Source organism: Chrysoperla carnea, chromosome 1 (assembly GCF_905475395.1).
Source record: "Chrysoperla carnea chromosome 1, inChrCarn1.1, whole genome shotgun sequence".
Lineage (NCBI taxonomy): Eukaryota > Metazoa > Arthropoda > Insecta > Neuroptera > Chrysopidae > Chrysoperla > Chrysoperla carnea.
In genome coordinates this window covers 125,025,924-125,042,002 of record NC_058337.1, presented here as the reverse complement: position 1 = coordinate 125,042,002, position 16,079 = coordinate 125,025,924, and the positions used below count along the sequence as shown (strand labels likewise).

Below are 16,079 nucleotides of genomic sequence, written 5' to 3'. Positions count from 1 at the left end.
CACACTTAGGCTATAGAGCCCATTGTGATACCATATATAACACTGAATAAAGATATAATACAAAATTTTAATGGGGACCTGAGTTGTCAGAGCGACTTAAAATAAATAAACACAATAAAAAAATAAAAAAAAAATTAATGGAAGAATATGATACATCGCATGGGTCTACTTAGATTTATGACCTAGAATTTTGTCATATTATATTCACATAATTAAATACTTAGCTAAATGTATGAGCATTTCACGTCCAGAGTGGGACAGCTGCCCACCCTCGAATCCCCTCGGTAAACCCATGATACTTCGTAAATTAGGAATAAATCATTCTATAAAATTGTTTTTAATTCAAATTTTCAATGTTCCTGTATATACTTACTAATTAACATTTATTTTATATACAATTTTTCAAATGAATGGTTAAATCTAAAATCTTAAAAAATATTAACCATATAAATGAAAAATTGAACTTTTTTTGTAGTTTTGACGTTAACTAGGTTATCAACGATCTTATAAATTTTTTAAAACCCGAACACTCATATAAATTTTTGTTTTACTGTTATCTACGCTAGGAGTTGCATTGATTAATATCTGACAGATAAGTAGATAGACTTAAGAATATATATATATATATATAAAGGACGTGAAACTTAAGTGGACAGGGTAGCAGGAAAAAAGGCGACCGATGACTAGACCCCGTCTAGATAGGCGCCGTAACTTCAGCCATGGGCACTTATAGCTCGGCATAAGAGGTTTCACGTCCTTATATGTTCTTGGATAGTCCTTTTCATTTTGTTTCGGGCAGTCCGAAACAATAGTAAATCGATGAAAAGGCCTATTGAACCAGCAGTCAATCAGAATAACGATTTTAGAAAGATTTAGTGTTGTTTTTTAATGTCGATACGAGCACTCGTGAACTCGTTTATTAGCTCTAACAGCATTAGTAACGCTCAATTTCTTTTCTATGTTAGACAAAGATTAAATTGACAAGAAAACTGATTATTTCCTTCTACAGGTCCCCACATCTTAGGCAACCTGACTATCGCCGTCAAATTGACCACAAATCGTTCGAAATTGTGACAGGCTGCTTCCAACTTTCACTTACTATCTGAAGCACTCAGAATTAACTTGTAATTCTCGTTTGAATATCGCTAGATTAAATTGGCTAGATTAAATTAACTAATAAATTGGCAAGAAAAAAATGTGACTTGAATCGGCCCTCAATCGGCGATAGTATTGCAGCCTGTTGTACAAAATGAATAATATAAATGATTCTTAAAGAGTAAGATGCCTTTTTTCTCTTCAAGTTGTACCATTTGTATAAGTAGCAATGCAATGAATTTCTCATGTAGAAATCTGTTTCAATTAATGATTAAAACTATCAAATTCAGTATCTATTTAATTCCTTTCCAAAAAGGAATTGAGCTGTCGGGTGTCCGTAATATATTCTTTTTCCTACGCATAGACGTATAAAAGACATAAATTTGCATTGAATTTCAAAATTAAATAACCTGGTTAACGTCAATATTTGTATATTTATAGCAATAACTCTAAACCTAAATTTTAAAAAAAATGTAAAAACAAATTTATCTTTTTAATCTTCCAATAAATATATATATTCACAATTATGTTGAAAAAATAGAGATCAGGTCATTTATATAAACATTTAATTAGACTCAAATTTTTTTATTTTTTTCGGTGGTAGAATTAAAATGGTCCATATATTTTATAAAATGTCATAAAATTAAAAAAAAAATAAAAGGCAGTGGAGGGGAAATTGTTTTGTATAATAGAAGACATGATTAACGGAAAATCTACTATAACTTAACAAAAAGCTATGAAGAAATTCTTCAATCACAAAACAATGTCTATAAAATAAGAATATACTACCCTAATGCTAAACTAGCTTTGGGACTAGTAAAAAAAATATATATATAGTGTGTCCCCGGATATAGGTTATAGGTTATAGGTTATTTTGCATTTTAAGAAAAAAAGTCATTCTTTATAAGAAGTTTTGCTTATTCTGAAAAGTATGTGGGAATATTTAAAACTTCTTAATAATGTACAGGGTAACCAAAAAATTGGAATCACTATTTTATTTTTGGTAAACTACCCTTCTTTTTTATAAGTTAACGAAATGTTACTAAGAAAAGTAACTCGCAATTAACAATTGTACAAGTGTACTTTAATTATAGCATCATTTTTTATTTGAACAAAAGCTCTAATTATAAAAAACGTAAGAATGAAAATAATAATAAATCAATTAACATGTACTATCCGAAAGTGCATTTTTTTGTGGACTAGTTTAGAAAATTAACAGAAAATTTATTTTATCGGATAAACATTCGACAAGAATGGAATTGTCAAAGTTGGAAAGATCTTCTTGATATTTTGTATCGAGTTATAATTGTTAATTTCGAGTAACTTTTTTTTAGTAACATTTTGTCAACTTTTAAAAACGACGGGTAGTTTACAAAAAAAAAAAAAAAAAAATAGTGATATCAAATTTTTAGATACCCTATACATTATTTAGAAGTTTTAAATATTCCTACATACTTTTCATAATAAGCAAAACTTCTTATAAAGAATGACTTTTTTTCTTAAAATTCAAAATAAGGAAATTTACAAGTATAGTTACCTCTATCCGGGGACACACTGTATAATGTAAAATTAAATTAAATATAGTAGAATTTAATGGGAAGAGATTTGACATGAGCAAAAATGAGAAATCAGTCCAAGTAAGAGCACTCAACAATTTTGTTTCTTGTTTATTGGGATTCTTAACATAAACGTTTATGACTACTTAATGATAATCACATTTAAAGCAATTTATTTTTAAAAATAAGTAGGTACCATAAGTTGAGAGATAATGTTATTTATTATTTAACTATTACTAAATGTTATTCAAAATGGTCGCACTTAGTCCGAGATAAAGTATATAACACTGTCAAACAATTCCTAGTAGTAGAATGCACGCGAAAAAAAAACAAGTCAGATAAAATTTTGCATTCGATTCTTCTTGAGAGATATTAGAAATGTAGGAAAACGAACGTTTTTGGTTGAAAATATAACACGTTCACTACGAATACTTTTAGGAGTTTGATGTTTTCAAGGTGTATATAAAATAGAATGAAAGTTTTTCTAGCTAGAAACAACTTTCTAACGGTAATTGCTTTACAGCTCCGACTAGTAAACTTAAGAGTTAAACTTAACAGACTAATCTGGGTAACGGGTCACACTGCCTCCGTAATTTACCGCATCAATGGCTACGACAAGCCCATCTTGATTACCGGGACTCTGGGACACTGTCGATTGAACTACCACCTTCATAACAAGGGGATTTCTACTGATCCCACTTCCATATTTATTATTTTCACCTGCAGAAACCTGCAGGGCGTCAGGTTTAGAATGTTTTGATCCGAAACATTGAAGAAGAAGCTGAGGACCCCTTGATCTAGATGCTAAGGATCCATTTGCGGTACGCCTCTTATTATTATTATTATTAGATAACTTAAGCGAGATCTAGTATGCTGATTAAAGAAGCTGGTCTAGCTGACTGAATTATCAAAGAACAAAGAATGAATATCTGTCGAATTTTAATTAATTTTATACAAGAATTAAGACAAATCGAAACGTAATGAAAACAAAATAAATTAATTCATTTTCGTTTGTAGGGTGCGAAAGTACTCAAAACCATAGCAGCACCAATGCATTTATGATTCGGAATAAAAGGACAAAACAGTTAAAAGTTCAAAACTTTTAACCGGAAACATAAGTTTTGATATATATCGATAATCCTACAACATCAAAATATATATTTTTCCCGTATAATGTTTCTATTACGTTCGTCGCGTTTTATTATCAATTTCTAAGCCTATGTCTTCGAATATATTAGTCTTTGTTTCTAACACGAATTTTAGTATTTATATACATTCGACAGTTAATTACACGAAGTTATTTTCTAAAACCGTGTTATGACTAGATAAAAGTTAACTAAAAGTACGACCATTTTGTTATTTGACTTTTGTTGATTGGAATGGATGAATTTTGGATAGTTTTTAAATGAAGGGTTTTTTTCTTGTCGAAATTCTACATATTCAATTATTTATATTGTATGCGATATTTTTAGGCATGGTTTTTTAACTAAGCATTCACAGAATTAAAATAGTGCCCTTATTTAATAAATGTTTTAAAAATTATTATTTCTAAACATGTTTAAAATTTTTTTCAAACTATGATTAGTAAAAATATGACTAGTATATATAATTTTGTCGTGGAAAAATGGCTGTTGCCATTTTTTCATTTGGATCCGCTTGATTTCTATACCGTTTTGTTAAGAGCACTCCAATTAACTAAATAATAAAATGTTTATAATTAATTTTTGTTTAATAGAGTGAAAATATTTTGATTAACTCAGTTATATTCAAAATTAAAAATTTATATTAATTTTTATACCTTGTTGTATCAAATGTCCTAAAAAAACAAAATGTTAGAAATTTAATGGACGTGATTTCGCCTGGTGACAACAAAAAATATTATTTTAACCCTCCAGAACGGTCTCGTAGAGAGATTTTCTTACGCTTGTTTTAAAATGTTTTTTTCAAAATTTTACATAGAATGACCACTTAAAAATTTTTTTACATTAACAAAATTTTATGCTTTACATTAGGGAATATTCATGAAATTTAAATTTGGTTCAAATATTTTTCTTCCGTAACTTTAATGACTGGACATTTCAACTAAACCATTATTTTTTTAGTAATTATTATCTTTTTTATTACTTAAAATTAATTAATAAAAGTACAAATTCAGTGAGGGCATTAAAAAATTTCTAAAACAGAAATTCAAATTTTTATACGGACGAGACATCATCGAACGGGCTTGTCAAATTTGTTGACATACTGTATGATATTAATTACTTACATTTTATATGGTATTTCATTAAATTATACTATTCTACTGCTTTTTATTAGAAAACTTAATAATAACGAGTGTAAATTCTGTGTTGTAAATTCATTTTTTTAGCATGTAAATTATACATTGAACTGTCACCAATTGACAGATCACGTACTTATACGTCTTCAACAAAGAGCGCCAAAAAACTGCGTTTAAATATCTCAAAATTATAATGTATTTTAAATATTTTTTTACACTTAAATACAGCATTTTTAAGCAGTATTTATTTTTTTTACTTTGTTATAACGGTGTAAACAATGAATTAAAAACATTTTTAAAAAAAATACATGAATATTCCCTATTTATTGACAGCTGTGAGAGTTTTTCTCATCACTTCAGTAAAGTCGGTATAAACAAACCATAATAATAACCTCACATTGCATTAGCAAGCTAGAAATTTTTCTCTTGGCGGTTTCGCAATAGTGTGAGATCTCACAAGAGTAATGATTGTGGTACAAAAGACAACCGGTCTGAAGGGTTAAATAAAATAAATTTTTTAAACCTCTGTTATTGGAGAATACATAATCTTCTTGTTTCAAGACAGTTTTAAAATAAAATTTAATAAAAATCATTTATAAACTATCAAGTCACATTTAAAAGATGAAACATGTAGTTGCTACCATTTTGTAACAGAATAATTTTCTGTTTATAAATATGTTGAAAAACTGAGCTTTTAATTTTAATACAAAAATTTGCATATAACTGAGTTTAAAAAAATGCAGATATTCGATAAATATACAATAATCCACCCACCAAAATAAATGCTTCCAAAGAAAATTAGAGAAAAGCGCTAGGATTAGCCCTTGGATCTTTTTGATTACGATATCGTACTGTTAGCCAAACACCCAAAAACTGGAAAATTTTATTAATAAAAGATTATTAGTTTATTTCATGCATTCAAATATACATATAAAAACAAATAATATTCAAGCCTTGTAAGAATTTCTAAATACAATTTTTGCCATAATATCCCATATTTTTATGACAAACATCCATAAAGACACAACATGCAAACATTTTTTTAATGATTATAAAGTCAAATAAGATTAATACTTCGAAAATGAAAACCTAAAAGTATCAAAAATACCGAAGATGCCTCGAGAGTAATTGAGTAATATTGAGTAAGGCCTCACAGTCGTGAACTTCAAAATTTCAATAATTAACTGAAAATTTAGGGACAAATACAGGACCTTGCACGGGAAACATCCAGAAGAGGGGGGTGGGGATGTTCAAACTTTTTTTCATCACGTTTGTCTTTTTTCGAATCATTATTTTCAATAAGTTAATTTGCGAGGAACAGAAAAAACTTTTCTAAAACTTTGTGGTTTTGATGCGAGTCTTGGATTCCGCAAGTTCGATAGACTCGCCAAGATCCCGGTTTTCTGTTTGTAGTACTCGATTCAAAGACAAAGTCAAAGAATGTATCGAGCTCAAAAAACGAAGTGTAAATTCGTTTCATAAATGGCTTCGTTTTCAAGACTATATTGTTAGTTCCAATTTATGTGAATAGATTCTCAATGAGGGGGAGTTGACTCCTCAACGCATCGCTTCCGTGCGCACAGGCCTGGCCAGATTTAAAATATCAATATCCTTTTGCAAACTAAAGCTGCCTATTGATCTGCTTTTGTTTGAAAATTTACTAGTATGAAATCTGTCTAATTTAATTCAATAAATCTATAGTTTTAAACTAAAAATCTTTGAATTCAGCGAACGGTTTTTCTTCATAGTTGCCTAGCATCCATTTTTGAAACAATTAAAATAATTTACCATCGATTCATTCCTACCAGTTACAGCCAAAATTTAATACAAATATAGTCTTCTGGCATCTTCTGAGATTGTTAGACATACTAAATTAACTCCCTGGACTTTTAAAGACAAAAGTTACACCCGAAACATGCAGTTCAATATATTAAAAATAAAAAATTTTACCTCTGTAAAACTGAAAAACAAACCAATACCGCCACAAAGTTTGAATGCATAATTAATGGTACTCTGCAATTTAGGCATACAATAATCACATCGACAACCAGGATCAGCTCCCGGACAACAGCGTTCCTATTTTTAGAAAAATCAAATTTAAAAAATATTCATAAACCATCGTTAAGTAAAAACAAAATGTATTTTTATAAACCTGAACGTCAGTACAAGAGGGATGTCCCATGGCACTATTTGGTGCAATATATGTATCATTTTTATCAAAACCACAGCATGTAAATACTTCTTGTACTTCAGCTTTTACACTGAGTGGAACACGACTCCAACCCTGAAAAATTCAAAAAATCAATTACATGGGCAGAAATTATATTTAGTATTCCGTATTCTGCAAAATAAGCTATAAAAGATAGGCAGTTGAAAATTTCTTGCTAACTTCAACTAGTGGTTTTGTAAAAAATTCTCAAAAAAATAAAAAAACTAGAAAATGCTTTCGAAAATTTTTGAAATCCAAATAAAATGCGGGCAAAAGACCAGAAGGTTTTTTAAACTCTTCTAATTTATAAAAAATAATGCAAGTACTGATATTCAACACTTTCTATACAGGGTATTTCAACAATTAATTGGGAATATTCATGAAATTTAAATTTGGTACAAATATTTTCTTCCGAAACTTTATTGGCTGGACATTTCAACTAAACCATTATTTTGTTAATATCTTTTTAATTACTTAAAATTAATTAGTAAAAGTACAAATTCAGTGAGAGAAATTCAAATTTCTAAAACGGAAATTCAAATTTAAAAGCGGTCGTGACGTCATAGTATGCGGCTTGTCAGACATGTTGACATACTGTATGGTATTAATTACTTATATTTTATATGGTATTACATTGAGTTATATTATTCTACGGCTTTTTTTAGGAAACTTAATAATAACGAGTGTAAATTCTGTGTTGTAAATTAATTTTTTTAAAGTGTAAATTATATATTGAACTGTCACCAATTGACAGGTCACATATTAATACGTCATCAACAGAGAGCGCCAAAAGGACTGCGTTTAAACATCTCAAAATTATAATGTATTTTAAATATCTTTTACACTTAATTACAGGATTTTTAAACAGTATTTATATTTTTTACTTTGTTAAAGTGTTAAAAGAGTAGTAATATTATTATCACACTTCCTACTTATTGGCAACTACCAAATATGCCTCCCGATTTCAGTTACGTATTAGCGAACTGAAAAAATGAACGCGTTTTGTGTATTTTGCTCGAGCTGGAATTTACATTTAACTAAAAATGCTATTTAACCACTTGATAAGTAATTCTCGAGATACTGACGAAAAAATTTTAAAAATATAGAGCCTCAAATAGAATTTCGGACGATACCAAAGAAATTACTACATATCACGTATTATTTACCTTGACACGGACAGAATCCGTGTTGGCAATGATATATTAATGAAACCTCAATCGACCTTCAAGTATATAATCAAATTAACTATTTAATCTTCGAAAAATTAAAAATGGTGTTCAATTACGATTAAATTTTCAAATTATTGCAATTCAGGGATATCATTAAAAAAAACACAATTTTACCTGTTGTGCCAATTCTTCTTGTTGTTCCATATTCACGGATAAACAAGCGCAAGCGATTGAAAATTGGATTAAGAACAACATGAAAAGAATCACCATGTACTGAAATATACATTAAGAAAAACATTCGTTCTAAATTCGACATACAGTGATCACTCAATGAAAAAGGATACAAAGAAAAGCATAACTTGATGATGTTTTACAGCTCCGATCAATCCCAAAATTGAGATTAATATTAAAAATATTCCACATGCTAATATACCACCAATAATTGGTAAATTAGTGACATACGAAGCAGCTCTACCATAAACGGCAACCCCAATTAATATAAATGCTACCAGCTGCCGAATAATGATTTAACAAAAAACAGAATTTTAAATAAATGTTATTTAAAATCATTAAATTATTATAATACTTACAATGTAAAGTATATTAAGAGCTGTAAGTGCATTTTTAGAGCATGTAAAGCCCCCACACATGATTAAAACAATAAAATCTTACACTATTTAAGTTTATTAGTAATGTCAAATACAGATGTCAAATAAATATGTTCTGTGTTCTACGTAGTTGCTACAGGTCATGCGTAAAAGTGTGCTAAGAATTTAGATTTTATTTTAAGAAGGTTTTGATGAAATATTTAGCAATAGGGAATATTCATTGTTTACACCGTTATAACAAAGTAAAAAATATAAATACTGCTTAAAAATGCTGTATTTAAGTGAAAAAAAATATTTAAAATAGATTATAATTTTGAGATATTTAAACGCAGTTTTTTGGCGCTCTCTGTTGATGACGTATAAGTACGTGATCTGTCAATTGGTGACAGTTCAATGTATAATTTACATGCTAAAAAAATGAATTTACAACACAGAATTTACACTCGTTATTATTAAGTTTTCTAATAAAAAGCAGTAGGATGGTATAATTTAATGAAATACCATATAAAATGTAAGTAATTAATATCATACATTATGTCAACAAATTTGACAAGCCAGTACTATGATGTCACGTCCGTATAAAAATTTGAATTTCCGTTTTAGAAATTTTTAAATGCCCTCACTGAATTTGTACTTTTATTAATTAATTTTAAGTTATTAAACAGATATTAATTACTAAAATAATGGTTTAGTTGAAATGTCCAGTCATTAAAGTAACGGAAGAAAAATATTTGAACCAAATTTAAATTTCATGAATATTCCTTATTACGTAAGAGTTTTTATAGAGAAATTTACGTTCTTTGGAACCCGCAATATTTGATAGGAATTGGCTTTCTGTGAAACTTTTTCCAACCCACCCTAAAATGTTCTTTGTATCATTCCGATCAAAAACTCTCACGGAAACACAAATGTTTTTAACGAGTAATTTTCGAGCGGTGGATTATATAACTATATTATTTGTGTAGTTTTGAAAGCCCGTAGCTCCAAAAATACCCGTCAAAAAGTTTTGTTGTCGTAGGTACGTAAGACCTTTTGATCGGAACGATCCAAACAACATTTTGGGGGTGGTTTGAAAAAGTTCCATAGAAAGCCATTTGCCTAGATGTCAATGATATAAAAGATAAATAAATGTTTTACCCTCTTTAAGTGGCATTAAAGTGGCCACAGTTCCTTGGAATCGCGATGCTAAACCTGTGGTCTCAAACCTCCTTTGAATGCATTACTATTGATTTGTTATGTAGAGATATGTAGACATCGTAGCACATACAAATAGCGATTAAAAAGTAAGGTTAAGTTTATGTCAAAGTCTTGTAAACTTAAATCGTTACAAACATTCGCACGTGCTTGAAACTAATTTAATATTTTAAGGTCGATTAATTTTAATTAAAATTACAAAATGTCAATCGCCCTTAATAAACAATCTCAAAAATTGTTTTCAAATGCAGTAACAAGTATTAAAAAATATATTCAGGTACGTGTTAAGTAAATTTTTTTATTGTCACAGTTATAACGATTTGTATTTTACACAGGAAGGTAAACTTCGCGTTGAAGATAAAGATGATAAAGTTATTACGAAAACTGTTAAGCTTAAACGCAAACGCCCAGAGCGTGGTGTTGTATATTTAGGACATATTCCACATGGATTTTATGAGGACGAAATGAAATCATTTTTCAATCAATTTGGCACAGTTACAAAAGCACGAGTATTTCGATCAGAAAAAACAGGACGAAGTAAAGGATATGGATTTGTTCAATTTAGACATCCCGATGTAGCTAAAATCGTTGCTGAAACTATGAATAATTACTTAATGTGTAATCGACTTTTAAAAGGTAACTTATTTTATAGATACATGCCCTTAATTGAGCTATAATAAGTGAAATTTTTTTAACTTTCAGCTGAGTATATTCCACCAGAACGCCAACATTATCGAATGTTTTCTGGACTAGATTTTAGTGAAAAATGTTATCCGAAATTATTTAGAAAAATCAAGACATTTAAACAGAAAAATAAAAATCGTACTGATGAAAAACATGCTGCTTTTTGTCGTAAACAAGTTAAAAAAATTGAAAAATTAAAACAAATATTGTTACAAAATGGAGTATATTATGATTTTAAATTTTCAAATGTTCCATCTGGATTAGATTTAGAGATAAAATAAATTATTTTTGTAATTTCAGTTTGTTTGTTTTAATTAAATTTCTATTCATTTGTGTCACCAGTATCTGGAATAATTCCTTGCAGAGGCTGTTTAAGAAATTTTGCACCTGTATGCAGTTTCGAAAATAAGCCATCTCTTCATTGTTTTCCCATTTTCATTACCTAATTCCTCTTGGATAGTGCAGTGCAATTTCAACATCAATCTACTAGACCGACTCACGACAGTATGAACAAAACTAACAAAAGTATGAGCATCACAGATTATAATTTTTAATTTATAAACTTATCTGTGTTGAGTTTGAACTTGTGGCTGCCCAAAGCGTATCATATTGACACATACTATGAATGTATTTGATCTAATTGTCTATTCGATAAAATGTTAGCACCACTGTATTTTTGTAATTACGCCGTCTATAGAGGAGTTGGTTGGGTTCTCAAGTTTTTAGCTCTTTTCGCAATGTTGTAGAGTAATACTATTACTATTTACTACTATTCGGTACTGCTATTACTGTAACTACAAGTTCATACTGTCGCGAGACGCTTGTCAATCTACTAGTGGCTCCATTTCATAGAAATGTATAACATATTGATAGAGGATTCTTAAAATCTACTTCTTAAAATCTATGTGACATGATGGTTAGTTTTTAGAGATATGTTTTCAGTTTATTAAAATTGGTTTAGAACAACTATGTATAACAAAAAAAGTCGACACATATCGATCTCAAGATGCATTGACAAAACCTATTTCGATCCTTCGAAGGCATGTATTGGGATCTGACATATGAGCGGGTCTAAAACAACATGGCTGACATAAAGTGACAAATTTTAAAAATAACATAGCAATACATACCCTTTGTGCAATTTTTCAAGAAGAGAATGATAAATATTAATGAAATTTGTTGTTGGAGACAAACAAAACCGAGTAATCGTAATTTTACTGAAGGTGAAATACTTTTGAAAGCAGGTCATGTAATTAAATGTGGAAAAAATCAAGTCGAAAAGTGAGGAGGATGTGCTCAGTTTAACGTCATTCTGTTTACCAACAACTAATTTAAGAGAAAAGCCTCATCAAATCGATATAGATAAATAAATATCTCTTCAAGTATTTTTGATGTCAAAAACACAGTAATCTTTTTAGATTTAAACATATTAGTTCAATAATATATTATAAACATTGTACTTACTTGATAAGACATAATAATTTTTTTTTTAAATGAAGTGAGCCCACTTTTTGACTTGATAAGATATTTTTTAATTGCGGTGTTTTCTGCCATATTTTTAAGACATCAATTTTCTCAAAATTACCAAAATAATTTTCAACTTTCATGTAATATTTTCCTGCTAAAGGCAAATTATGAAAACTCAGATCTGTATTCGTATTGGAACGTCTTTGGCAATTTTTCACACAACACTTTACTTTTCTCGTGCTTTTAAATTGAGGTAAATACTTTACAGACGAAATAATTTAATTTTTCATCAATTATTTATTATTGTAATAATTATAACTTGCAAAAAGTAATCAACTCCAAACTTTTCAATGCTCAACACTAAAAGCTGTAACTTGAAATTAGTTTCTATTTTGACAACCAGGTGTCATGCCTCCTTTTGTCAGATCCCAATAGATGGCCTATGCTTAATTTTAAGTCTGTAGTTTTTGATTATTATAATTTAGGTCTATGGAAAAACATCCTCTTTTTGATTCACGAATTTTATCAAAAATAAAAATGTCAAATTATTCATTTCATGATGGGAAAAATCCTGTATTTATCAATGTCGAAAATATAAAAATTGAAGAGGGATTACATACAAATGTAACAATTAAACAGGAGATAACAGAAGAAAATGATTCTAATTTCTCCCAAATCGAATATAACCAGAAAATAATTTCAAATTTAAATAAACGATTTGGTACTAAAGAAAAACGATTTACATGTGATATTTGTAATAAAACCTTTACTCACCAAAGTACTTTAGCAATACATAGAAGAATTCATAGTGGAGAAAAACCTTACTCATGTGATTTATGTGATAAAACATTTACTCAGTCAAGCAATTTAACTGAGCATAAACGTATTCATACTGGAGTAAAACCATTTTCATGTGATGTATGTGAAAAAAAATTTTTACGTCTCGATAGTTTGATTAGACATAAACGAATTCATACCGGAGAAAAAGTTTATTCATGCGATGTTTGTACGAAAACATTTACCGAAAAAAGTAATTTAAACAAACATAAAAGAATTCATAGTGGAGAAAAACCTTACTCGTGTGATTTTTGTGATAAATCGTTTGCTCAATCAAGTAATTTAACTGAACATAAACGAATTCATACTGGAGAAAAACCTTTTCCATGTGATGTTTGTGGTAAATGGTTTCCTCGTCCAGATGTTCTGGTAAAACATAAAAGAACGCATACCGGAGAAGATCTTTTATCATGTGATGTTTGTAATAAAACATTTATTGAAAAAAGTAATTTAATTAAACATAAACGTATTCATACGGGAGAAAAACCATTTTCATGTGATGTTTGTGATAAATCATTTACTCAATCGAGCAATTTAACCGAGCATAAACGAATTCATACAGGAGAAAAACTTACTTGTAATTTATGTGATAATGTTTTCACTTATTCAAGTACCTTCACTGAACATAAACGTAGTCATACTGAAGAAAATCATTTTCCATGTGATCTTTGTGACAAAGTTTTCAGTCGTAACAGTAATTTAGTAAATCACAGAAATACTCATTTTGGGAAAAAATGTTTTTTCTGTGATGTTTGTAATAAAAAGTTTTCAAGTGAGAAGTATTTAGCAAAACATAGAAAACTGCATATCGAATAATAAGATCCCGGGAAAAAATGTGTTATCAAATTGTAATCTAGCTGTTTTTAATAAATTTGTTTTAAAATAAATAAATAATTCAAATATATCTAATGAAAATCATATACAGCGCTTGTGAGCTTTTAAAAACTTGCATATCTAGATTAATTCGACCCTACTGACTCAAACTGAAACACGCTGGACACACGATAGGGTATTCTACTATTTTTGAAAAAGTTAACTTAAATTAAATTTTAAACCTTTTTTAAACTGTCAAAAACGCGGGCATCCAATTTGGTGACGTAATATGGGATCACTATACGAAATAACACAAATAAGTTTGACAGATAAATTCATGGACATCTGATTATAATATAAATATAAATACTTATCTATGTATAAATTATACCCAACTGTCTACACTGAACTAACTGATGGTCTATGACTCATACCGCTATGACATCACAGCAGGGCTTACCCACGTTTTAGGTCACGTGATATACAGTTTAAAAATTACGATTTTTAATTTTAATATTTTAAAAGAAAAATGTCCTTTTGTGACGCGAAATCAGAATATTTAATTAAGTATATTTTTACATAAATTTTAACTTTTTTCAAATTTCATGAATTATTTTTGACTAACGATAATACCCTATTGTGTAATGTATTAAATTAATACACTTGATTCTTCAAGGGTAAAAAAAGTCTGTTCTCTGTTGTATAAGTTCATTAGAACAAACATGTAAGTCATGGAATGTAGAGGTAAGGAGGACAATCTTAAATAGCTTCAAAGTAAAAAAATGTCAAAAATACCAGTTCTAAAATTGCCCAGAATAGCGCTTGAGTAGTAAAAAGTTGTTTTATGTGAACTTCTCTAAATTTGCTTAGGTCTTTAATTGATTCTTATTACTTTGTGTTTGATGTGAACTTCTATATCCTTCTCAAACAACTTGGTTAGATCTTTATCTTACTCTTATTATTTGTTTTTAAAACTTACACTTTTACTACAGCAGCGCTACCAAGTTTCTGCTTTTCGTGGACACTTTTAATATACAGAGATTATTCTTCCTACCTCTACCCTCTATAATGGTTTAAGTACATTAAAAACAAACTGTCCAAAAATTTAGAAATTTATTTTTGAAAATAATTGTTAAAAATTTATAATTCTTATCCAAATGTAAGTAAATAAAAAATATAAATACTATTAGTTATTTCTTCATTACATAACCTTATATAATTACCTTTGTCAAGAACATCCGCTAAACATTCCCATCGATTCGTGCGAAATATCCGTAACATCACTATTGTATACGAATATACAATATTCACTAAATAATCTGAAAAATAAAACTTTGGAAGGTAAGGAACAAGGGAGAATCTTTGAAAATATCCTAAATTGGCAACAGAGTGAGAACCACCTCTCAAAAGAGATTGAGAAGGATAATAAATGCGAGAGTATGATTATTAATGCGCATGTCTTAATATAAAATATTATATCCTGGCGCGTATTTACAACATGATAATTGCAATTTAATAATCTTATATATTTAAACGAGCAATTCTTGTATATATATATTTACGATCTTGGAAATGGCTCCAACGATTTTCATGAAAATGAGTATGTAGGGGTTTTTGGGGCGATAAGTCGATCTAACAAGGTTTCATTTAAAAAAAACGTCGTTTTATCCGTCTTTTCATGAAAAACTGAAACCGGCAATGCAAATTATAACTGTTCCTGACATCTATTGGTGTATATCGTAGTTAATGAAATTCAATGCAAATTATAACTCTTCCTGACATCTATTGGTGTATATCGTAGTTAATGATTCAAATTGGTATTTGTGTGGAGACATTTAAAACGGTCTTCTATTAGTGATAAAATTTGTGTCTTTTTAAGAATACCGAGCGAAGCTCGGTCATCCAGATATTATTATTTAATTATTAAACTTTACTAACCTGTGATACATGTTTATTTTAAAATATTCCTTGCCAAACAATATCTAACCATTTTTTTAGAACTTTTATACAGAATTAATTAAACAAACAGTAACTATTGAAGCAGCCGATTTCCGTCAATACGATCATGCACATTGAATATCATGCTCTGTTATTGTGTTTCTCTGTCGGCTGTTTGAATATTATATTGTTCTCTTTGTTAATCTTTGCAATGTGTTTACATTTTCAATT

At 29.0% G+C, this 16,079-nt stretch overlaps 3 protein-coding genes across 4 annotated transcripts; 2 read left to right on the top strand and 1 right to left on the bottom strand.

Moving 5' to 3' along the window:
* Window positions 1-3,202: 3,202 nt before the first annotated feature.
* Window positions 3,203-9,018, bottom strand: LOC123299751 (tetraspanin-13). 2 transcript variants are annotated; one of them, XM_044882096.1, is made up of 7 exons: window positions 8,898-9,018; window positions 8,652-8,819; window positions 8,482-8,580; window positions 7,082-7,213; window positions 6,880-7,005; window positions 5,704-5,802; window positions 4,248-4,346 (listed from the first exon to the last, which is right to left on the bottom strand). In XM_044882096.1, the coding sequence occupies exons 1-6, from the start codon at window positions 8,955-8,957 to the stop codon at window positions 5,728-5,730; spliced, it is 660 nt and encodes a 219-aa protein (XP_044738031.1). In that variant the 5' UTR covers window positions 8,958-9,018; the 3' UTR covers window positions 4,248-4,346; window positions 5,704-5,727. The 2 variants fall into 2 exon arrangements, with proteins under 2 accessions (XP_044738024.1, XP_044738031.1); XM_044882089.1 differs by lacking the exon at window positions 5,704-5,802 and having other exon boundaries at window positions 3,203-4,346.
* Window positions 9,019-10,211: 1,193 nt separating this feature from the next.
* Window positions 10,212-11,074, top strand: LOC123294480 (MKI67 FHA domain-interacting nucleolar phosphoprotein). Its single transcript, XM_044875529.1, has 4 exons — window positions 10,212-10,386; window positions 10,445-10,745; window positions 10,812-11,009; window positions 11,058-11,074. Exons 1-4 carry the CDS (start codon window positions 10,312-10,314, stop codon window positions 11,072-11,074), a joined length of 591 nt encoding a protein of 196 aa, XP_044731464.1. The 5' UTR covers window positions 10,212-10,311.
* Window positions 11,075-12,797: 1,723 nt separating this feature from the next.
* Window positions 12,798-15,986, top strand: LOC123294470 (zinc finger protein 239-like). The gene is made up of 2 exons (XM_044875517.1): window positions 12,798-13,791; window positions 15,922-15,986. The coding sequence occupies exons 1-2, from the start codon at window positions 12,798-12,800 to the stop codon at window positions 15,984-15,986; spliced, it is 1,059 nt and encodes a 352-aa protein (XP_044731452.1).
* The last annotated feature ends 93 nt before the right edge of the window (window positions 15,987-16,079 follow it).

Excerpts from the sequence above, each read along its gene's own strand:
- LOC123299751 (XM_044882089.1), bottom strand. The coding sequence starts at position 8,957 with ATGTGTGGGGGCTTTACATGCTCTAAAAATGCACTTACAGCTCTTAAT. Across the intron at positions 8,581-8,651 it reads ATCAAGTTATGCTTTTCTTT|TACATGGTGATTCTTTTCAT; the intron begins GTATCCTTTTTC and ends TGTATATTTCAG. Across the intron at positions 7,214-8,481 it reads AAGAAGAATTGGCACAACAG|GGTTGGAGTCGTGTTCCACT; the intron begins GTAAAATTGTGT and ends TGAATTTTTCAG.
- LOC123294480 (XM_044875529.1), top strand. The coding sequence starts at position 10,312 with ATGTCAATCGCCCTTAATAAACAATCTCAAAAATTGTTTTCAAATGCA. Across the intron at positions 10,387-10,444 it reads GTATTAAAAAATATATTCAG|GAAGGTAAACTTCGCGTTGA; the intron begins GTACGTGTTAAG and ends TATTTTACACAG. Across the intron at positions 10,746-10,811 it reads GTGTAATCGACTTTTAAAAG|CTGAGTATATTCCACCAGAA; the intron begins GTAACTTATTTT and ends TTTAACTTTCAG.
- LOC123294470 (XM_044875517.1), top strand. The coding sequence starts at position 12,798 with ATGTCAAATTATTCATTTCATGATGGGAAAAATCCTGTATTTATCAAT. Across the intron at positions 13,792-15,921 it reads CAAAGTTTTCAGTCGTAACA|AATTAATTAAACAAACAGTA; the intron begins GTAATTTAGTAA and ends ACTTTTATACAG.